The sequence below is a fragment of the Lissotriton helveticus genome, chromosome 5_1 (assembly GCF_964261635.1).
Source record: "Lissotriton helveticus chromosome 5_1, aLisHel1.1, whole genome shotgun sequence".
NCBI classification, from domain to species: domain Eukaryota; kingdom Metazoa; phylum Chordata; class Amphibia; order Caudata; family Salamandridae; genus Lissotriton; species Lissotriton helveticus.
Window position 1 is genome coordinate 1,640,062,293 of NC_136065.1, and position 23,829 is coordinate 1,640,086,121.

The 23,829-nt window shown below is 45.6% G+C and overlaps 1 protein-coding gene across 1 annotated transcript in view; it reads right to left on the minus strand.

Moving 5' to 3' along the window:
• Nucleotides 1–608: 608 nt before the first annotated feature.
• The window catches only part of LOC144752744 (uncharacterized), a 339,420-nt gene continuing 316,199 nt past the window's right edge, over nt 609–23,829 (minus strand). Inside the window, exons 19-20 of the mRNA XM_078640601.1 lie at nt 19,347–19,519; nt 609–1,644 (exon numbers count right to left, since the gene is read on the minus strand). Coding sequence (XP_078496727.1) covers nt 1,537–1,644; nt 19,347–19,519 — 281 coding nt within the window. The 3' untranslated portion in view covers nt 609–1,536. The remainder of the gene's footprint in view (nt 1,645–19,346; nt 19,520–23,829) is intronic.

Sequence of the window (23,829 nt, forward strand, 5' to 3'; positions counted from 1 at the left end):
CAAGAAGAGGAGAGTTTAGAAGAAAATACATTTGGTGAACAACTGATTTCTATAAATTAAAAAATTATTCAGAAGATATGCTTTATATTTCAAATTTCCCTAATTCTGCACCTGCAGACGTAGGCCAAGAAAGTGGCGCTCATCGTAAACTCTGCCCACATGTGTGTGGACATTTTGTGAACTCGATGGTTAGTCCCAAATTTCCGCAATCCACTCTGGTATGCCGGACATCCAAGGATTTATGACTGTTTTGTGTATTAGGATATAGGGTAGAGGGCACTGCTCCCCAACCTGAGCTCAGTGCCGGTGGGTTTCACAACAGCAGGGAGCACACAGGTGATGTCCTGTGGTTTCAGGGCACATCAATTCTCCTTTATCTGGACAACTGGCTCTGCAGGACAGTCCCTAGTGTCTTGGTTCTGCCCAGTCTCAGCTTGTTAGTCCTCCCTGTTTCACAGCTCAGAGGCTGTTGTTTATCTCCATCTAGGAAGCCCCCAACAGTGACAGAAGGAAACCTGTTTTCTGGTTCTGACCTGGAGGTTTAAGTAGGTTGGTTCGATGTGCTGCAGGATTCCTTCATTCGAGTGACGTGGATTACTCTCCCTTGAGTGACCACGGCTACTTTCATCTAGTTAGCCAGAATGCTCGCTCCCCCTTGAAGTCGTGAAGACTACCCTTCCATTGATTGACCTAAATTTCCTCTAGGGTTGTACGACACAACCACTGTTTCCTTTTCCACATGTTCTTTAACAACGCGGGTGGAACAACTGCTTCTAAACCACGCATTCCATTTACAACGTAAGTTGTTACAGGCATTGGGAAGGCGCTGGACTTTGGAATGGTATAATTTACTATTCCAGGACCCGCAACAGTAGAGAAAGTCCAACGCCGCTTTACCTAACGCATGTTGTTGTAACTACTTGCGTTATAAAGAGAATGTGTGGTTCAGACACATTCGTTGTTCGGCCCGCGTTGCAAAGGCAACGTGTTGTTCGGCGGTCGTGGTATTTGTTGCTTCCCTTCCTCCAGTCACATGGGCTACTCTTCCTCCCATAATCAGATTAACTCTCCTTCCAGGGAGTCAGCCAGCCCTATCATATTCTATTCTATTCTATTCACCAAGATTTAGATAGCACATGGCTACCCGATGGGCCTCCCAACGCTGGTAACAACCTCTGCTCTACTACCTTGCGTAACTAGAATTGGGCTAGAATAAGTGGGCTTCCAGATTTTGTCTGAAATTTGTTTCTGATTAGTCTGATTTCAGATGTGTTGGGAGGGCATTCCACCAGTCCTCACCCCTGCATCACTATTAGAGGCTGACAGAGGGAGAGTATTGTTGTAGGATTTGGGAAACACATAACATGAGTGAAAAGGACAGATGTATAAATCGCAGTTAGTAGGGCGTTGACCGCTTGATATTTGCTGTTAGGTATGCTGTCGTTGTTTTTCTAGTTTTGGTTTGCCTCAGTGTTTTGTGTTCTCTGTGGCCTGTGCCGTGCTTCGCACCCACGCAGGCGTTGTTTTGCACGCGTCTCAGGCTTGCGTCAGTTCAGGGATCGGAGGGAGCAGGCAGACCTCTGACATCTTCCGGCTTCCAGGAGCGCCTTCGGCATCGATCTCGGTTTCTTCCATGTCATTATCCTGGGGCATAAGAAGGGAGACAGAATAGTGAGTGTCACCTGAAGCCAAAGATTCAAGGTGGCGACAGCATGGAGACAGACATCACAGAACCCCCCACAGCAGAACTGAGGGCCATATTAGCAAGAAACTGCGAAAAATATTGCAGAGCGCACTTAGCGTGAAAGTTTTCATCGCCAGCTATCGCTGGAAAATATCGCCATGCTAACGCTGTATTAGCAACAATTAGCGCTATGGTGATATATATTCCAGCGATAGCGGGAGGGAAGGGCCAACATCGCGACAATACCAACGATGTTGCACGGGGAAGGGGGAAAACGTTGCTGATACGACCCTGTGGTCGTATCAGCATAATCCACCCTCCCATGTTAGGTTTGGTGAAGTCAGGAAAATAACAGGTGTAAAAAAACAGCCGATGAACCCGGTTAGCATGACTTTTCACATCGCTAACCGGCGCCAGGGCCTCCTTGCTAATAGGCGATAGGCCTGTTAGCGGCTGTTTACTACGTCTGTTGGTCGTGAACGCCTACTTAGCATGTCATTAGCGAGGAATATCCCTGACATGCAAAGCGGCACCCAAACTGGCCGCTATCGCCAGAAAGCTGTTCCTAACGCTTGTTAGGGACAGCTTGCTGATAGGGCGATAAACAAATTGCCATTTTAGCGGCAAAAAGTGCAGCTAAAGCGGCGATAAGGCCCTTGGTAATATGCCACTGAGCCTCTTGTTACTCATATAGATCTGGCTTGTTGTTACAATTAACTTCTGGCACCTAGCAGGCTCCATCCAAAGCTGTGACCAGCACCCTACACTTCCTGTAGACACTACTGCTGGACTCAGACACAGTGATCCTTGGTGGCAATAAACTCTTTGGCAACACGTATCATGCATTTTGCCGGTCGCAAACAGCCCGATTCACAGGTTGCGACCAGTAAAATGCATTCTGATATGTATTAATTTCAATTTGCGATCTGATAAAATATTGTCGAATCGTAATTTGGAATTGTTAGTAAATACCGAATTGGTATTAGGAAGGGGCGTGTTCAGGGCGTCCCTTCCTAATACCGAAATGCAGCGGTACGTAGGAATGTTTTGTGACCGAAATATGTTTGCAAAACATTCACATTTCATTACCTGCTTCAAGTAGGTGGTAACCCATTCTCATAAGAGAAGAGGTCCCCAAGGGGCCTTTTCCCCTTTGTGAATGAGAGCGCAAATGTTTTTTCAGAGCAGGCAGTGATCACACGGACCACTGTATGCTCTTAAAAAATTAAAAGAAAACTTTTTATTTTTATACCTTTAAGGAAAACGGGCTACATTAAAAAAATAATTGCTTTATTTAAAAGAATTATGGAGATGGTGGTCTGTTGCCCCCGGTATGCCACCATCCCAGTGAATTTAGTGATTCCCAATGGGTAGCAAATTGCAACCTACCTCATTAATATTAAATGCGGTGGGTCAATTAGTGGCCCTCTAGGAAACACTAAATGAAACTCATGGAGTTTCGTCATTAGGAATAGCGATTTCCTAATTGCGATTTCAGAAAATCACAATTAGGTAAACTCCATTTCCAATATTGATTCCCATGACCCTTTGTGTCTAACCTGCTGGGATACATTGTGTGCCCAGGAGATAAGATGTTGCTGTTTTAGCAGCTCTAGAAACGTGTCTGTGGCAATGATTCCGCAGGAACCCTGTGAGGTCCGCAGAGTGTTGTGGGGACTCAGCGGCTTGTGGGAAGAGTCCTTGGTTTGGACTTTTCTCATAAATGTTCTCTTCTTGGGCTCCTGAATCTGAGAGCAGGAATGGCTCTTCGGGGCCAGTCCAGGTCTTCTGGTGGGAGGTGCAGGGAGGTCTGGAGCTGCACGGCCTTGCGGCTGAACACGACCATTTGTCTGTCCCAGGACGCGACACGAGCTGGACGTGCTCCTTTCAGAAGGATGGCGCTGGCAGGATGAGGCGTCTGAGGCAGAGGATGAATGTGTGAGCGCCAACAGTCTCTGAAATTAAAGCTTCTGCTCAGAGAAGAGGAACACCCAGGGTTTTTAGAGATCTGATGACCATGGGCAGTGTGCGGAGGAGTCTTGAGCTGAGGCGCGGTCAGCTTTTTGATCCCACGGACTCCGGGACCTTCCGAATGTAAGGTGGGCACAAGGTGGCATGGGTTGGGCACTATGATTTGAAAAGCTAGTGAAATTCTGTTACCCCATCTTTATTGAGGTTCAATGAGAGTGCATTTGCAAAGATACCACCAGACCTGCCAAATGTGCAAAGAGGGCAGTTCGGCGGTCAGACGGAAGCCCTGGATTCACTGCGTATGGAACCGATATAATCGCGACATCCTGGTGGTAGTAGAGCACGCTGTGCTCCTCTGGACTGTGAGCGGTAGTACATGCCCTAGTTGGGACCTTTGTTGGCACTGGATTGCTTAGGGAAGATACTGTCTAACTGAAGATGTGGCTTCACGGTGGCGGTAACACCGATGCTCCCGAGCAAGGCATGTATGTGCTCCACAAACCTCTCTTGAGGGCACAAGACACCCAAATCCAACACTGACCCTGAAACTGGGTCAGGAAGTATGAATAAACACAGACAGGGAGTTCTGCACAGATACTCTGTGCTTTAAACCAGAGACTAGTGCAAGACACAAGGTCTCCATTCCTAGATTTATACAGTGATATAAAGGTAGTCGTGCACCTCTCAGATGATAATGCTGGAGACCGGCCAAGGTGGCTGTTGAGGGATGGATGGAGTAGAATCGTTTGAGCCTGACTGCTTCTAAGGTGGAGTTTCTGGTAAAAGTAGGATGGCTGGCTGAAAAGATTCAGGGCTATCTCTTAACCGTTTAGGGTGTCCGTGGCTGCGGTAGGGGTTAAGAAGGCGGTGAGAACTTTAGGAGTTTTTTGGAAGAGCAGTAGACTCATCCCATAAGCATCTAATTTTCATCTTACCATGATCAGAAAAATAGCTCTAATGTGGCAAGACCTACTATTGGCTCAGGATCAGCTCTGGCAACTGAGCCTGACAAGAAGTGTCCTGGTCCAGAACTCCATGTAACCCTAGTTGGCCCCAGACACTCATTGTTGTTACACACCTACATGTCGCAGCGGCCTCTCTCTTAGTCTACTCCCAGATCACAGCTGCCACAAACTCCCAGGAGACCTGTGCTCCTTTCCCAGCCCTTTAAATCATTCCACACCCACTAAGGGAGAGAGCTAGACATTATATAAAGAATTGAGAACCTTCAGGAGAGAGAGGCCCCAGGCTGGCAGGAAAATGCCTGTTATCTAAAAACATATGAGAGCTGGCATGACGTTTGTACATACATAGGCTATGTGGGATGAGGGCAAAGCAACGTATGTGTTCCCCATATCTTTTAACCGGCAAATGAATAGTCTTGTTGAAAGGAGCAATAAAACCCTGAAAAGCTGTGGAGGGAAGCAGCAGCCCTCCCACCAACACTGTGGCAGGCGGTGCACAGAGCAATCCAGCCAACACTGAAGGCTAAAAGTATTCTTCAGGCAAGGTGGTACTTCATGGTGGCTTTGTAAGATCAAATAGGAACCCCCTCTTGGATTACCAGGAAGACCAGGCGGTGTGGATGGTAGGGTACATCCTAGCCGCAGCACCCTCCCCTCCCCCAAAGGACAAGTGGGCAGGGCTCACATTTCTAGAATAAGATGAACATTTAACCCCTTGGCCGTGGCGGTAATTCTGCCGCGGTGCTGGGGGAAGGGGGGGCCGCGCGACGCCGCCATGCTCGTGACGGAACCACTCCGTCAGGAGCCACGGGTGCGCTGTGCATGTGACGGAGTGGTTCTGTCACGGCCCCGCCCGCTCAATAGAACGCCCGTGCAGGCGCGGAATTCCTGCAGCGTGGGCGGGGCGGTCACGCCGTGACGGAACCACTCCGTCACTAGCACAGCGCGTCCATGGCTCGTGATGGAGTGGTTCCGTCACAAACACGAAAGAGGAGATCCATATGGAAATGGGAATGGCAGAGGCCTGGGAGGCTGATGGAAAGCGGCTTTTTGTGGCCGTGGAAGGAGGAGAGCTCCCACCTCACTCACTTGTCGTTAACTCTGCGGGTGGTTCCTTCATGTTGGGGAAAACTGCTCCGTTCTGGGAGGGAGTGGATCACTGACAGAATATCGGAAATTGAAAAATCGTGAGGACAGAAGATTGTGTCAAACATATTGACTACCAAACTATTGAGAAGGCAAGTGGAAATAAATAAGTACAGATTTTGTATGCTTAACTCCACATCTACATACTATATATATCTTCAAAGTATATGTATAAGCAAGGTACATATATGCGGAGTTAAATCAAAACTTTGCTTACCTATGCAAACTTACCTTCACAATATTTGTGCCCTCGATATTCTTGACAGATATTTTGGTTCAAAATATTTCTGTTTCTGATAATCTGTCAAAATACCTGCCCCACTCCCCACCACCCCATTCCCTGTGTTGGTGAGGTGGTACCACAGGGCATGTTTGAATTTGGGGGATTAAGTCCCCTTGAATCCTGAGGGTCCCTGGGGTCCAACTAGCCCACCAGGTACCTCCAGTAAGCGCCACAGAGCTACGTTGCAGAGAGGTGTAAAAAGGGGCGTGGCCTCAACTTTGAGACCAGGTTAGACCTTCTTAATAGAGTCAGATCCTGTTCCCAACCTAGGAGGGCTCTTCACATTGCAGAATGTCCCTGCTAAAGAAAAGAGACAAGTGAATAGTAACCTCTCGGGTATAAACAGAGTTAAAGTCACTTTACAATGAGACATCAGAGGGCAGTCCCAGCTAGCTGGAGGATGAGACATCAGGTCAGTCCCAGCTGGCAGGAGGATGAGACATCAGAGGTCAGTCCTAGCTGGCTGGAGGATAAGACATCAGGTCAGTCCTAGGTGGCTGGAGGGTGAGACATCAGAGGTCAGTCCCAGCTGGCTGGAGGGTGAGACATCAGAGGTCAGTCCCAGCTGGCTGGAGGGTGACACATCAGAGGTCAGGCAGGAGGTCAGGCTGGAGGTCAGGCTGGAGGTCAGGCTGGAGGGTGAGACATCAGAGGTCAGTCCCAGCTGGCTGGAGGGTGACACATCAGAGGTCAGGCTGGTGGTCAGGCGGGAGGTGGAAGCTATCCTTCTAGGGAGCTTCAGGCCAAACACTGAAGCTAGGGGAAGATCAAGGTTTTGAAAAGCCGTTTGGATGAAATCTTGGTTCTCTGGGACACCAGGAAGATGGTGACAGTTCACTTGTGAATCTGCGCGAGTTGGGTAAAGGGAATGTTCCACTTTTAGTACCAAAGATCCTCACTGGATGATACTGAAACTTCATGGAGGGCCCGAGACCCATGTCTCGCCATTGAGCCAAATGACGCCCAACATGGGAGCCAGTCGTCCTGAAAGCCCCCATATCCACAGTCTGAGGTACCCGAGCTAAGGACGGTGTCTGTTCTAGCGTGCCTCGGAAGAGGGACAAAAACACCCTTCAGCCATTTCAAGATGCAAAGAAAAACTGGAGGGGTGAGCTGCTTACACCAGTCACTGGGCAACTTGAAAACTGTGACACAAGAGACTGTGGGACGGAGGGTGGGAGGGAAGGAAGGGCTCGAGGGAAGTGAATGAGTGAGAGACTCAAAGAGGGAAACCCCTGGAAGTCAAGTAGGAGGAAAGGACAAAAGGGGAGGAGAGAGACGTAGGGGCAGATTTACAAGCCCCTTGCGACACTTTTACGCCACCGTTGCGTCACTTTTGTGACGCAGATGCGGCGACGTAAACAATGCACCACGTTGCGACTTATTTACAACGTGATTATCAAAAAGTGAGCGACCCAAAGTAACCCTTGAGGGCTTGGGTAATTTAGTAGAGGGGTAAAGGTGCCTTCAAGGGATATGATTTGAATGAGGTACAGATTGTAAGTTACAATTAGTTCAAGAGGAGAAGTCAATCATCCTAGTGTGTAGCTAATACATCAGAATCGAATAGATCAAAATCATGAAATCACATGTAACAAATTGGAACACATACACAACATATAAACAACAAAACACAAAGGTGTATATAAAAAATGAATTTTATCAAAAGTTTTTTAAAATAATTCAACAGAGCAGAAAATAGGAGATGCAGGTACACCAAAGTTGATGCCAAATTAATAAGTGTCACAGCAAAACCTAAAAAAACATCTATCCCAAATCAAAATGAATTAAACACTGCAGGGATAAGATGGTAGTGTCGACGTTTCGGTCTCTTACAACACAGTTTCCGAGACCATCCTCAGGACTGATGTCACTTATATACTGCTAAGAACTGTAGTGTAATCTGAAACATAAATGTTTACAATTACACATCCATCATAATTTACAAGAAATCATACACCTAGGTGACAAAAAACATAGACAACTGAATCACTAATCTTACCACTACAGACATATTAATGATGTTTACAAAGAACACAGACAAAGAGACATTTATAAGATTTACAAAAACACAAATGGAACCCTATTATTCAAGCAGCTTGGCTGTAAATGTAAAATATGCACAAAACAATATAGACCATTTACAAATGCTGGGCCTAAGTCATTAATTCTAGCTCAAAGACATATGTGCAAAACAGATTTGAAAGGTATTTGTGCACATGACTTTAGTCAAAGAAAACATAGGCCACCATCTCAGATTTCGATTGGCTCATTACATATTAAGTGATCAGTTTGACTTTAATCAGATTCATACTTAGTTTAACATTTTTTATTCACATATCTAGTCTTGTGTTTGTGGCGACATATATCATTGTCGCTTGAAGTTTGCACAGGATTCCAGATACTAATCAAAACAGTTCTCAGCAATAATGCACTGGTTAAATTGCTTGGACGCAAATGACCACTTCTAACTTAGCTTAATCTGAATCATCACAGCAAATACATGTGCCTACCGCACTAGCATTGACACAGTAAATAAACACGGTTGCTTTACCAACGTACCAAGGTAACGGATATTGTAGAAGTACAAGTATCGCTGGGACCTGGCAAAGGGGAGTCCTCGATCGAGTGCTGAGCCTAAATATAACAGAACTCAATATTTAGCACCGTGTATTAACAGAAACTGACAGTGCTATAGGTAAACATAAGTTGATAAATACCTAGTGGTACAATAATCGCGTGCCTCCTGTTGGTGCTGGCAAGCAACTAGGAACGTGAGCGACGGACGTAATAGGTGCTAGTCCGATGGGACCAAGTGTGAGCCACTAAAAAGAAAGGAAAGGCCAATAGGTATGGGTCTAAAAAACAAATCGTAGTCTTGGAGGCGGTTGTAACATAACAAATCTTAACGCACCTCTAATTTGGAAAATATGGACCTTTAAATGACGAAACCTCTTAGCATCAGGGGAGTGTTTGGAACGATGTGGTTTTGACCTGAAACAAAAATATAAATAATATACTAGTAGCACGTAAAGTTTTGCCAACAAACACCGTGCACATGGGAAGGGAAATTACCTTTTAAAATGTAGCCATATCCTGAATTGAAGTTATTTAAGGCTGCTTGACTCAATTATTGGGCAGTTTCTGAAGTAAAAAAGAGAATAACTATCAGCATAAGTGCTTCAGGTTAAAGCCAATCCAGCTGTATGAAACCACTAAATCGGCTCAGTTGAACTTACCGCTGGTGTCTGTACAGGTCGAAATCAATCTGACGAACAGCACGGCTGGAGCAAAGTTATTAGTTGCCTACAGCCGTCTAATTTAAAGCGCTGTTTGGAGCGCGAAACAGGACTACACTTCCTGTCTAGCTAACCGCGATTTTTGGTCGCCATCTTTGAATGGTCATTAATGAATATTACATAGGCACTAATCGGAAACTCGGATCTAACTGTGCAACGAGGCGGCTGCCGTCTTGAGATATTTGTCGCACCTTGCAAGATGTGGCACAGTCAGGAAACTTTGCCATTTAAGAATAACTCATATGGACAATATATCTTAGGGGCATCTATTATCTACTACTCAGAAAGTATGAATAGAGTAAGTGGGCGGAAGGAAGGTCTTCATGTTGGTAAAGCATCCGTAACATTTATACATTTATACATTAGAACAAACCTATCATATATAAGTAATCTGCACAGTACAAGGGCAAAAAGAGTTAACCATACAGAAATTACTCAGGTCTTACTCAGATAACTGAAATGACAGGTCTTTCAAACATGCACATAGACTATTAATTAGGAAAGACACGCCAAGGCATGCCACTCGGTTGCAGAGTTGAGGCCTCTTTTAACTGTATCAGTAAGGCAAATTAATTTGCCCTCTCTCAGTGAGAGGATCCTGTCCACGTTATTTTGTCGTATGTTGGGTCGGATGACTTCAAGCACCCACCACAGCATGTCTGTCTCTTTATGGCCCAATTGTCGATAGTGTTCAACCAATGGGGCATTCTCTTTTTTACAACGAATTCGCGACTGGTGTTGTAAAATACGCTTTTTGATGGGTTGTATAGTTTTGCCCAAATAATGTAGTGAGCAGGGACATTGAATACAGTACACCACGTTTGTGGTATTGCAATTCGAAAAGTTCTTGGCTGTAAACTTCATACCATTGATTGTGGAAGTTTTCACAGTCTTGGTAGTCGCACAAGCAGAGCAATTGTTGCATCTATGATGGCCAGTTAGTGGAATTAATTGCCTCATATTATCAACGATGTTATCTTGTGGGGTATTGTCATATGCATGGATCAATCTATCCTGCAGATTGGTACCCCGTTTAAAGGCAAATAGCGGTTTTTGTGCAAATTCAGGTAGAGAGTGAAGTAAATTCCATTGTCTGGACACGATTTTTTTGATTGCATTGGAAAGTGTCCCGAATGTAGAGACACATACAATGTTAGATTTGTTTGGGCGTTTGTTAACAGTTAACAAAGCCTCTCGGTCATTATACCAAGCCCTTTTCATTGATTTTCTTAGGAGTCTTGAAGGGTAGCCACGCATTTGTAGTTTATCCTTCAGTTTTCTGGCCTCGCAAAAGTAGTCATCTTTATATGTACAATTTCGTCGTAGACGGAGAAATTGTCCAAACGGCAATCCGTCTTTTAACGCTTGCGGGTGGTGACTGGTATAACGCAATTTCCAATTCGATCCTACAACCAATATACTTGTTTCTATGGACATAGAAAACTGAAGGATAAACTACAAATGCGTGGCTACCCTTCAAGACTCCTAAGAAAATCAATGAAAAGGGCTTGGTATAATGACCGAGAGGCTTTGTTAACTGTTAACAAACGCCCAAACAAATCTAACATTGTATGTGTCTCTACATTCGGGACACTTTCCAATGCAATCAAAAAAATCGTGTCCAGACAATGGAATTTACTTCACTCTCTACCTGAATTTGCACAAAAAACGCTATTTGCCTTTAAACGGGGTACCAATCTGCAGGATAGATTGATCCATGCATATGACAATACCCCACAAGATAACATCGTTGATAATATGAGGCAATTAATTCCACTAACTGGCCATCATAGATGCAACAATTGCTCTGCTTGTGCGACTACCAAGACTGTGAAAACTTCCACAATCAATGGTATGAAGTTTACAGCCAAGAACTTTTCGAATTGCAATACCACAAACGTGGTGTACTGTATTCAATGTCCCTGCTCACTACATTATTTGGGCAAAACTATACAACCCATCAAAAAGCGTATTTTACAACACCAGTCGCGAATTCATTGTAAAAAAGAGAATGCCCCATTGGTTGAACACTATCGACAATTGGGCCATAAAGAGACAGACATGCTGTGGTGGGTGCTTGAAGTCATCCGACCCAACATACGACAAAATAACGTGGACAGGATCCTCTCACTGAGAGAGGGCAAATTAATTTGCCTTACTGATACAGTTAAAAGAGGCCTCAACTCTGCAACCGAGTGGCATGCCTTGGCGTGTCTTTCCTAATTAATAGTCTATGTGCATGTTTGAAAGACCTGTCATTTCAGTTATCTGAGTAAGACCTGAGTAATTTCTGTATGGTTAACTCTTTTTGCCCTTGTACTGTGCAGATTACTTATATATGATAGGTTTGTTCTAATGTATAAATGTATAAATGTTACGGATGCTTTACCAACATGAAGACCTTCCTTCCGCCCACTTACTCTATTCATACTTTCTGAGTAGTAGATAATAGATGCCCCTAAGATATATTGTCCATATGAGTTATTCTTAAATGGCAAAGTTTCCTGACTGTGCCACATCTTGCAAGGTGCGACAAATATCTCAAGACGGCAGCCGCCTCGTTACACAGTTAGATCCGAGTTTCCGATTAGTGCCTATGTAATATTCATTAATGACCATTCAAAGATGGCGACCAAAAATCGCGGTTAGCTAGACAGGAAGTGTAGTCCTGTTTCGCGCTCCAAACAGCGCTTTAAATTAGACGGCTGTAGGCAACTAATAACTTTGCTCCAGCCGTGCTGTTCGTCAGATTGATTTCGACCTGTACAGACACCAACGGTAAGTTCAACTGAGCCGATTTAGTGGTTTCATACAGCTGGATTGGCTTTAACCTGAAGCACTTATGCTGATAGTTATTCTCTTTTTTACTTCAGAAACTGCCCAATAATTGAGTCAAGCAGCCTTAAATAACTTCAATTCAGGATATGGCTACATTTTAAAAGGTAATTTCCCTTCCCATGTGCACTGTGTTTGTTGGCAAAACTTTACGTGCTACTAGTATATTATTTATATTTTTGTTTCAGGTCAAAACCACATCGTTCCAAACACTCCCCTGATGCTAAGAGGTTTCGTCATTTAAAGGTCCATATTTTCCAAATTAGAGGTGCGTTAAAATTTGTTATGTTACAACCGCCTCCAAGACTACGATTTGTTTTTTAGACCCATACCTATTGGCCTTTCCTTTCTTTTTAGTGGCTCACACTTGGTCCCATCGGACTAGCACCTATTACGTCCGTCGCTCACGTTCCTAGTTGCTTGCCAGCACCAACAGGAGGCACGCGATGATTGTACCACTAGGTATTTATCAACTTATGTTTACCTATAGCACTGTCAGTTTCTGTTAATACACGGTGCTAAATATTGAGTTCTGTTATATTTAGGCTCAGCACTCGATCGAGGACTCCCCTTTGCCAGGTCCCAGCGATACTTGTACTTCTACAATATCCGTTACCTTGGTACGTTGGTAAAGCAACCGTGTTTATTTACTGTGTCAATGCTAGTGCGGTAGGCACATGTATTTGCTGTGATGATTCAGATTAAGCTAAGTTAGAAGTGGTCATTTGCGTCCAAGCAATTTAACCAGTCCATTATTGCTGAGAACTGTTTTGATTAGTATCTGGAATCCTGTGCAAATTTCAAGCGACAATGATATATGTCGCCACAAACACAAGACTAGATATGTGAATAAAAAATGTTAAACTAAGTATGAATCTGATTAAAGTCAAACTGATCACTTAATATGTAATGAGCCAATCGAAATCTGAGATGGTGGCCTATGTTTTCTTTGACTAAAGTCATGTGCACAAATACCTTTCAAATCTGTTTTGCACATATGTCTTTGAGCTAGAATTAATGACTTAGGCCCAGCATTTGTAAATGGTCTATATTGTTTTGTGCATATTTTACATTTACAGCCAAGCTGCTTGAATAATAGGGTTCCATTTGTGTTTTTGTAAATCTTATAAATGTCTCTTTGTCTGTGTTCTTTGTAAACATCATTAATATGTCTGTAGTGGTAAGATTAGTGATTCAGTTGTCTATGTTTTTTGTCACCTAGGTGTATGATTTCTTGTAAATTATGATGGATGTGTAATTGTAAACATTTATGTTTCAGATTACACTACACTTCTTAGCAGTATATAAGTGACATCAGTCCTGAGGATGGTCTCGGAAACTGTGTTGTAAGAGACCGAAACGTCGACACTACCATCTTATCCCTGCAGTGTTTAATTCATTTTGATTTGGGATAGATGTTTTTTTAGGTTTTGCTGTGACACTTATTAATTTGGCATCAACTTTGGTGTACCTGCATCTCCTATTTTCTGCTCTGTTGAATTATTTTAAAAAACTTTTGATAAAATTCATTTTTTATATACACCTTTGTGTTTTGTTGTTTATATGTTGTGTATGTGTTCCAATTTGTTACATGTGATTTCATGATTTTGATCTATTCGATTCTGATGTATTAGCTACCCACTAGGATGATTGACTTCTCCTCTTGAACTAATTGTAACTTACAATCTGTACCTCATTCAAATCATATCCCTTGAAGGCACCTTTACCCCTCTATTTATTTACAACGTGACGCATTTAGGCAGATGCATCACGTTGTAAAGCCCTGCGCCACATGAAACCTGCGTCAGGTTTCATGTGGGTGTTCTGTCGCAAGGTGGGCGTTCCCTTGCAGGAAAGCCCCGTAAAACTGACGCAGTGAAATCTACAAGATTTCACCGAGTCAGTTTTACGACGCTGCTGTGTCAAATCCTTACGCCTGCTTGAAGCAGGCGTAAGAAGTGACGCACCACGTTGAGTATGGGTGGCCCCTGTGCATTGCAGGAGTTGGGTTGCGCTTGCGACGCGACTCCAGCAATGCGCCACCCATACGCTACAAGATGCGTCACGCATCTTCCCTTCCTTGCACCATGGTGCACCGCATTGTAAATGCGGCGCATCTGTGGTGGAGGAAGGATGGGATTGCATGACGCATCTGTTCTGGCGCATCCCTGCTGATTTGCAGAGATGTGCCAGAACATGTAAATATGCCCCGTAGTGCTTAATTTGTGCCGGTGTTTGCTGGTGCTCGGCTCTGGCACTTATTTCTCAATACCTATTTCTAACAGCCCACCAAATGGTGACACTCTTGACTATTTTTGACAACAACTCACCAAAAGATGGTCTAAAAATTCAATATACATTAAAATTAAAATAATACCGCTTTAAGGCCATTTTAATATCTTTCGCCATTAAAGCCCTGGATTTTTGTGTTTTTACACATTAAACTCTGAGAGAATGGTTGGGTCATGCGGAAAATCAAAGGTGCAGGGGAGAGAGAAATAAGAACTTGGAGGGGGCAGAGCGAAAGAGTCAGACAAAGAAGAAAGTGAGACACGGGAATCTAAAATTGTCCCAAATCAGGTAGAACAGATTACACTGTACTGATTTTTGTATTTTCGTGTTTCACTCTTTTATATTTGAAAGGGAAAAACTGCAATCTGTGGGTGCACAGAGCTGACATGAGCCTGCTTTTAGGTGCAAAAGAGGGTAGGGGTGGGGCAGTGAAAGAGACGAAGAAAGAGGCCAGCCAGGAGGGAGCAGGTATGGAGAGGAAAATAACTACAAGGCGAGAGATAAGAACTGAGTGAGCGAGGTGGGACGAAGGTGAAGGAAAAATGAAGGAGAGAATGAAAGAGAAAGGGTGGCGTCCATAAGGGGGCGGAGCTGTCCCCCAGGTCCTTTTTCCCTAAAGACCCCAAGTGCAGGCAGATGATGGGACACTGCACAGCTTTGCTCTCATTGGTTATTGTGTGACTGAGAAACCCTAGGTGGAAACATATCCCTGTTATTCACTTTATGCTATATATTTATAAACAAGACAGCTAACCTTCTGAAAATGGAATGGCCCCCTCAGCCACACAATAGCAGAACCTGCGGACTGAAATGCGGGTTCCTCTTCCTCTTCTCCTTGCCTTTCCCTGACCCCGAGGTCCCAGGCTGGTCCTCCGTGGGGCTTCTGGTTGTCCTCTGTACTTGCTCCGGCTACCTCCATGGTGCTTCGTAGTTGTTTGTGTTTTTTGTTGCTGCTTTTATTTGTCACGCCTGACTTGTGGGACTTGCAGGCCTGGTTCTGCTTATCGCTGAATTTTTTATCGCAGTTGGGCCCATCGCCAATTTTTTCATGTTCGGGTTTAGATTATTATCTCTGTCCCGGTAATTTTATCACGGACATTTGAATCGTTATCGGGAAACTATCGCATGTTACCGCCGTGTTGTGAACACGACGTTAACACAGAGTTATTTTCTCGCGATAGACAGGGATATGAAAAATTGTGTTAACCTATTTTGGCGATGATTATCGCACGTTTCCCTAGTTTTACCTATCCCAGCTAAAAAAAAAAATACTTCCTCCTTACCCAGCGAACCACGCTCTACCAGGTAAGGAAGATGTCCGCCTCTCTACTTCCTGTTTCTTCTGTCGGCATTGGCTAAAGCATTTGCCTATCATGGTGACTTCGTTGGGTAAGGTGTACTTCTTTGTTTTCATATTTTAGTTGTGGGATTTGCTTTACAGTCCTACGGAGAATTAAGCATAGCTAATTTAGGAACTGTGCTGGGCCAGTGTCTGAATATGGTATGTTTTTTAACATATACAACTGCTTGGAGCCTGCACGAGTGTGTATGAATGTCTGCTTAGGTTATCGGTGAGGCATCGTAAGCAGTTTTCATTTTTGAGACTATTTTAGTGGCACATATGAGGTCTGGTGCTTTTGAAACCGATGCCTGACTTAAACATGGCGGCAGAAACACAGGACCTCATCAGGCTGCAAGATTTTGTCTGCATCAAGACCACAGGGGCAAGTGCTTGGCCCTTTCTAAGACAGGCGTACTCGGTGATCTGAGGGCAGCGCCTGTATGAAAATGGAGGATCTTAGAAGTGTGGCTAGAAAACAAGCAGTGGAACCGTCTTCTTGCTCTGCAACTTAATAGGCAAAGCTGCTGGAAATGGGTCAGACTGGACCAGCAATGGTGGGCCTTAAAAATCTTCATTATTTACCTCGTCTATGCATTTGTCTTGAGCATCACTACAGCGGGTCTCAGGGTCTCTGGGGGCTGGTCCAGGGTCATATACATGTTTTTGTGTCCTGTAAAGGCTTCTCCATCAGAATAGTACTGCACATTGTGAAGTGTTAGAGTAATTAATTTCACAAGGTCCCCATCTGACCAGGCTAAGACCCGGCTCTTCTGGAAATATGACAATGAAGTGCCCCTTCTGTGTTTTTTATGCTTTATTAATCTCCAAAGGGCCTTCTGAGGCACACTGTTGATTATAGATCACACCACCTTTAATCTATAAAAGTAAGAATATATGTGTCTAATTGCACGGCTAGAGCAGATTTTTACAAACATATTTTTGTGAGGTCCACACGAAAACCGGTCAGAGAGGTTTTGCTTGAATGCAACACTGGTTTATTCAATAACACAATCCTTTTCCGCCTCTCTATGACTTTAGTGCGTTGAGGTCACTGGTCTACACCCCCTCTGTGAACTCTGTTCCAGCACCGCTGTCCGATAAAGGATAGCACCTTGAGAGAAGAACAGGTGACCCTACTAAAACTGCCCTTCTCTCTCATCTGCCTGCACCAATAAGAGACAAGTACCTCCTGCTTTCTGGGTCCACTGTCCGTGCATGCCACGTGGTAAGTGAGAGCGACCAGCGCAGGAACCCTCTGCCGCCTGCCGCTGACCAGGGATCGCTGAGGGGCACCCATCCAGGGTCCCTGGTCTGCACCCACCCAACATCACTGTAGGGTAATATGTGGAATGGTCAAGAGCCCCCGTCTGTGAATCCAATCACAGACTCAACTCACCCAAAGACCCTTTGAACTTCAGACCCCAGCCCGGCGGTCACTGGCGGTCACTGGCGGTCACAGGCTCTGAGTACCGATGACACGTTCAACCCCTGGAGATCAGGGCCACAGACCGCCTCGGTCAGCGCTGCCCACGCCAAAGACTACACGAGACTATTACTGGTAGTCGGTCTCTGGGGCCTGTACCGCGCATAACTAACCAATAGTTGCAGGCAGAGGGTTGCCATTGTACAACCATTAGAGCTTTTTACTCCTCTTCTTCTAAAGATCTGCATTCAATCCGCATTAAAAGAGCTTTACATTTTTAAAATTACTACTGCTTCACAAATCCATTAATGTTTTGAGATGGAAACACAAAGGCTTTACTGTATCCTGGTCGCCCTCCTGAGCTTCAAACGAGCCTGGGCTCTTTACTTTGGCCTTGTAGTTTATCCTCAAAACAAAAAGAACAGTTGATGGATAGAATGCAGAACAATGTCATACATTCACCCCAGTAAAGAGATCTGGGCCTAAATCTATCGTTTTTTTGCACTCCACTCCACCCCAGTTCAGACATGGCCATTTGCAAATCAGCCTTGACCCTGTGCCTCATGGGAACAGTCCAGCCCAAACTGCCAAGGCATGTCCTCCCTGGACCAGAAACAAGTTTCTTAGGACCGGTTTCTGGCTATCAGCCGGCTTCAGCCTGGATAGCTTGACTCCAGTGGCGTGGAGAGCACGGGACTCACGTCTGGGCATACCCAGCCCACTCGGGTGACAAATGCAAAAAGAACTCAAAACTACTGGCAAACAAAAGAGGTGGGAAATGTTTGTGGGTTGTTTACGAATGTTGTGTACGAGTGCATATCCCCCAAAGTGGCGCAAAGCAGTGCAAAGTTTTACTTACCTTTTAAATGGCCCGCGTGTGCAGAGCAAAATTGACAGCTGTTGCATGAGTGCCCGCGCAACTCTTAGTACATACCACGAGGTCACCAGTCCTGACATTAGATGACTGCCCTGACCCACAGGACGAGGAGCCCCCCCCCTCCCTGCTGGATAGTCCTTTGATCCCTACGGAACAGTGATGTCACAATCCAGGGGGTGGGGAAGAACCGGAATGATCCATTACAGGTCATAAGTAATTTACTGCTCTTGTAAATGAAAGTAATAGGGTCAAAGCACAGTCCAGTGTAGGGCGCCAGAGGAACAAAGGGTAACATCAGTGGCCAGGCTGGGAAACCCCTGGTTAGGTTCTTCCCCAACCTTTTTTATTTTAACATTTTTATTTCTCGTAATACAGGTTTTGTTTATTATGTTTACTATATCTGCTTGTAAAGCGGTCTGATACCCACAATGGTCTTGTCCGCGCTATATAAAACCTTAAAAAATAAAGAAATAAAGAAATAAACCTAGGTAATTAGGTTATAGCATCATAAGTTTTCTTTTTCAAGAGCTGCTGGAACAAAGATGTCACAAGCATGCCGCCTCCCCGTGACCTCATTGATAGGCTCTCATTTTGAGAAGAAGAGGCAAGGATGGACCATTACTACACCATCAGAGCGACTGATGCCGCCATGGGAGAACCCTTCTATTGGTCGGTTTGTAGACTTGACATGGGAGAACCCTTCTATTGGTCAATTTGTAGACTTGACATGGGAGAACCCTTCTATTGGTCAATTTGTAGACCTGACATGCGAGAACCCTTCTATTGGTCAGTGTGTAGACTTGACATGGGAGAACCCTTCTATTGGTCGGTTTGTAGACTTGACATGCGAGAACCCTTCTATTGGTCAGTGTGTAGACTTGACATGGGAGATCCCTTCTATTGGTCAATTTGTAGACTTGACATGGGAGAACCCTTCTATTGGTCGGTTTGTAGACTTGACATGGGAGAACCCTTCTATTGGTCGGTTTGTAGACTTGACATGCGAGAACCCTTCTATTGGTCAGTGTGTAGACTTGACATGGGAGATCCCTTCTATTGGTCAATTTGTAGACTTGACATGGGAGAACCCTTCTATTGGTCGGTTTGTAGACTTGACATGGGAGAACCCTTCTATTGGTCAGTTTGTAGACTTGACATGGAACAACCCTCCTATTGGTCGGTTTGTAGACTTTGGTGTATACGGGGTACGCAGGATCCATGGGACTCACCTTAAGCATCAGACCTTTGCTGACGGTGAAGTTGTAGGTGAACCGGGGCAGCTTCTGGCTTCTCTGTAACTCTCCGGGCGGCGGCAATGGAGGGAGGTGGAACGTCTTCTCCGGCTCCTCCTCGCGGTGGAAGGTGGCCAGCCGCCTCTTCAGAAGGTGCTGGACCCTCAGAACTAGGAGAGACGCAAAGAGGGAGCGAGCATCAGTCATCGACCAGACCTGGACAAGACCCATCTGTATAGGACAGATCTCTTCCATTAAATACACATGTGTTGTTATTGTAATGGTAATTATATCAGTAAAACTCCTACATATAGTTCCTGTAATCAGACTTCTGTAACTGAAAGCACATTTAATAACTTTAATCCACTAATCCATTTAATCGAATCCACGTCTGGTTATTGTAATCACACGCAAAAGAGTCCGGTTCAAGACTCTTCAGAATGTGTTCGAGGTCTGGTCCGCAGTCCGCAAGTTGCTGGGGAGCGGCAGACTGAACTATTACACACCAAGAGGGAAGAACATTGCATTACCGGATATGTTTAAAGATAGTAGTAAATCCCGATGGAATGCCGTAGGGTTAAAAAGTTTAGGGCCTTTTTCTTTTACGATTAACGGGATTGCTTCATGTGCGGATCGTAGAAGGGATTATAATATATAGCATAGAGACGTTTTTAAGTATCTCCAGCTGTGGGATATTCTTTTCTGGAAAGAGGGGGTCCTGTGGGCTTCCAGATTCCAGTCTTGTGCATGGAGACCATCAAAAGTGAGGAGTCTGAGGTTAGATAGATTATCCACCAGAAAGAGCGTTACCAAAGGTAAGTAACTTGTTCTTTTCACAACTGTGCCACCCTAGACAGATACCTGCCTTATACAAATCTCTCATGACCCTGCTCCTCAGGGAAACCGTTCATCCCAAACTGTCTGGCGAGTCCCCCTCTAGGTAGGAACACAAGCAACCTCAGACCAGTTTCAGCCTTGTTAACCCTCATCAGTGGGGTATAGTTGGAACCTGTGGAACAGCGAGCGAGGGACCCGCATCTCGGCACTGCCCGGGCCACTTAGGGTGATACATTAAAAACACAAAAGGTAAAATAGATGAAGACCAACCAGCTTGTGAGTTTGTGAGCATTTACAGATTTTTGTAAGACCTATTCCCATTCTGGATACACTTGGCGATTAAACCTGTGTGGAGGAGGGGGCAGGGATGGAGGGAAGGACTCCAGGATTAGTGGGGTGTAGGATGAAGGGTGTATCTAAAGGAATACATATTTTCCTCCTGGAGAACAAAAATATTAGCATGTATAAATGCAAAATTTTCTAAGCATTTACACTTGCTCATATGTAAAAAAAAAAAATCGTAATTCAACTGGTTGTCAATATAGTACAACGTAGGATTTTTAATATAATGGAAGCATATGGTGGCATTAATATAACCCAAGAATATGAGGTATTAATATAAAGAAAGTAAATGAGGGTAGTAGTTTATCACAAGCATGTGGGGTTATAAATATGATGCAAGCATAGGGGGTATTGATTCAACACAATCATAGGGAAGTATTCAACCAATCAAATCAATCAAATCAATCAGGGGGTTTATAAAGCGCACTACTCACCCGTTAGGGTCTCAAGGTGCTAGGGGGGGGTGGGGGGTGCAGCTCCGGATCAGTCGAAAATCCAGGTCTTGAGGTCCTTCCTACAAATGTGAGCAGGGTCGGGGAGCTCCTGATGTTCATTGGGAGCTCGTTCCAGGTCTTGGCTGCGATGTAGGAGAAGGCTCTCCCACCGGTCCTGTTTCTGCGGATGCGGGGGATCTCTGCCAGGGCGAGGTCGGCAGAGCGGAGGTTCTTCCTGGGTACGTGGAGGGATACTCTAGGTGAGCTATTTGGGTCCAATGTTGTGGAGGGATTTGTAGGCGTGGGTGAGGAGCTTGAAAGTAACCCTCTTCTCGACGGGGAGCCAGTGGAGGTCTGGTAGGTGTTGGGTCATGTGTTCGTGACGCGAAGTCCCGAGGACGTGTCTGGCTGCGGATGTCTGGATGGCTTGGAGTTTGTGTAGAAGAGTTCTGTTTAATCCAGCATAAAGGGCGTTGCCGTAGAGCAGTCTGCTGGTTATGAGTGCATGGATGATGGTCTTTCTGCATTCGGGGGGATCCATTTGAAGGTCTTGCGGAGGATGCGAAGGCAGTTGAAACTGGTGGAAGCGACATGGTTGATCTGACGGGTCATGGAGAGGGAGGAGTTGAGGATGATGCTGAGGTTTCGTGCGTGGTCTGTACGGGTGGGTGGACTCCCAAGGGGCGGGGGGCCACCAGGTGTTGTCCCAGGTGGAGGTGGAGTGTCCGAGGATGAGTACCTCGGGTTCTCGGAGTTGAGCTTCAGGTCGCTGTCCTTCATCCAGGCTGCGACGTCCTTCATTCCTTACTGGAAGCAGAGCCTGGTGTTCTCAGAATTCTTTGTGAGCGAAAGGATGAGCTCGGTGTCGTTGGCGTAGGATACTATGCTGAGCCCATGCTGTCTGACAATGGCGGCAAGGGGGGCCATGTAGATGTTGAAGTGCATGGGAGTGAGCGATGATCCTTGGGGTACTCCGCAGTTGATCTCTGTGGGTTTGGAGAGGAAGGGTGGGAGTCTGACCCTCTGGGTTCTGCCAGAGAGAAAGGAAAGGATTCAGTCGAGGGCGGCTCCTTGAATTCCTGCGTTGTGAAGTCTGACTGCGAGCGTGCGGTGTGAGACAGTGTCGAAAGCTGCGGAGAGGTCTAGAAGGATGAGGGTCGCGGTGTGTCTCTGGTCAAGTATCATGTGGATGTCATCAGTGGCAGCAAGCAGGGCGTTCTCTGTGCTGTGGTTGCTGTTGAATCCAGCCTGGGAGGTGTCTAGGAAAGAGTTCTCTTCGATGTAGGTGGTCAGCTGGGAGTTTACGAGTCTCTCAGTGACTTTGGCTGCGAAGGGAAGGAGAGAGATGGGCCGGTAGTTTTTTAGGTCCGTTGGGTCTGCCGAGGGTTTCTTGAGGAGGGGTTTAACCTCCGCCCACTTCCAGTCGTCTGGATAGGTGCCGGATCTAAAGGAGGCATTGATGGTCCATCCTAGTTCAGGTGCGTTGGCAGCGGCGGGCCTGTGGAAGATGTGCGTTGGGCAAGGTTCTGTCGGGACTCCTAAGGGTGTTTTCTTCATGGTCGAGGTGATCGTGACATGTCCCCGCCCGAGGATACCTTGCTAAAACCTAAAAATCTAGGAGTCTTGTGCGATGTTGATCTCTCTTTCAAACCCCAGATTGTAGGGCTGACAGGAAAGTGCTTCGGCGTACTTAAAATGTTGCGGAAGTTCCTCCCCCTAATATCCCTTCATCACAAAAAAATTATTGTTCAGGCCTTGATAGGCTCGCGTCTTGATTACGCGAATGCGCTCTATCTAGGCCTGCCCAAGTATCTCCTAGCACGTCTTCAGGTCGTGCAGAATTCGGCTGCTAGAGCCATTTTTGGATTACCGCGAAGGGCTCGAGCATCGGAGTTGCTTGAGAGACTTCATTGGCTTCCAATAGCCAAAAGAGTCACTTTTAAGATCTTGACTCTGGCTTTTAAAGCTCTCCACTCGACTGGCCCTTACTACCTCAGGAAACGGCTGGCCTTCTATGCTCCCAGAAGGTCATTAAGGTCTGCTTTACAGGCCAATGCCGTTGTTCCTATCATCAGACGTGCTCGTACTGGAGGACGCTCCTTCCGGTACTTGGCACCTCGGTGTTGGAACGAGCTTCCCTTTGCTCTAAGAACTATTTCCAACTTGCTTGTTTTTCGAAAGGAATTGAAGACTTGGCTCTTCTCCCAGTAATTCTGTGCCGTCGTGCGGAGGGCGCTGTGTTGTGTACGTTTCTTCTATCTCTCTTTGCCAAAGCGCCGGGACACTCAAACGAGTAGCCGTGCGCTATAGAAGAGCACTTTATAACATAACATAACATGTGTATTATGGTAGTGGGGTTCCAGATCTTGATGGTTGGCTTGTTGGTGGATGTGGGGAGGGGGGTGGTGTCCGGCTTCCGTTCACTGAAGTTGTCATAGAGGGCCTTGATCTTTAGATGGACGAAGGAGCTGAGCTTGTTGCAGAGTTCCTGGGAAGGTGTGATGTCCATGGCTTCACTGGGAGGTTTGGTGAGATGCTGTATGACGTTGAACAGTTATTTGGCATTGGTTGCGTTGGTGAGAACTTTATTCCTGATGAAAGTCAATTTGGGTCTCTTATGCGATGGTGGTATTCCTTCAGGGCACTCCTGTGGTTGTTCTGTGCTTCCGTGGTTTTCTGGTTTTGCAAATATTTTCTCTAGGCATCTGCAGGAGCGCCTGGCTTCTAGTAATTCTGTGGTGAACCAGGCGGCCTTCAGGGGTCGTTGTTTGGTGCAGTGGCAGAGGGGTGCAAGCCTGTCTGTGCAGCAGGCAATCCAGCGGTGAATTCTTTGACTGCGGAGCTGGTGTCGGTCGTGGCGCTGGGGG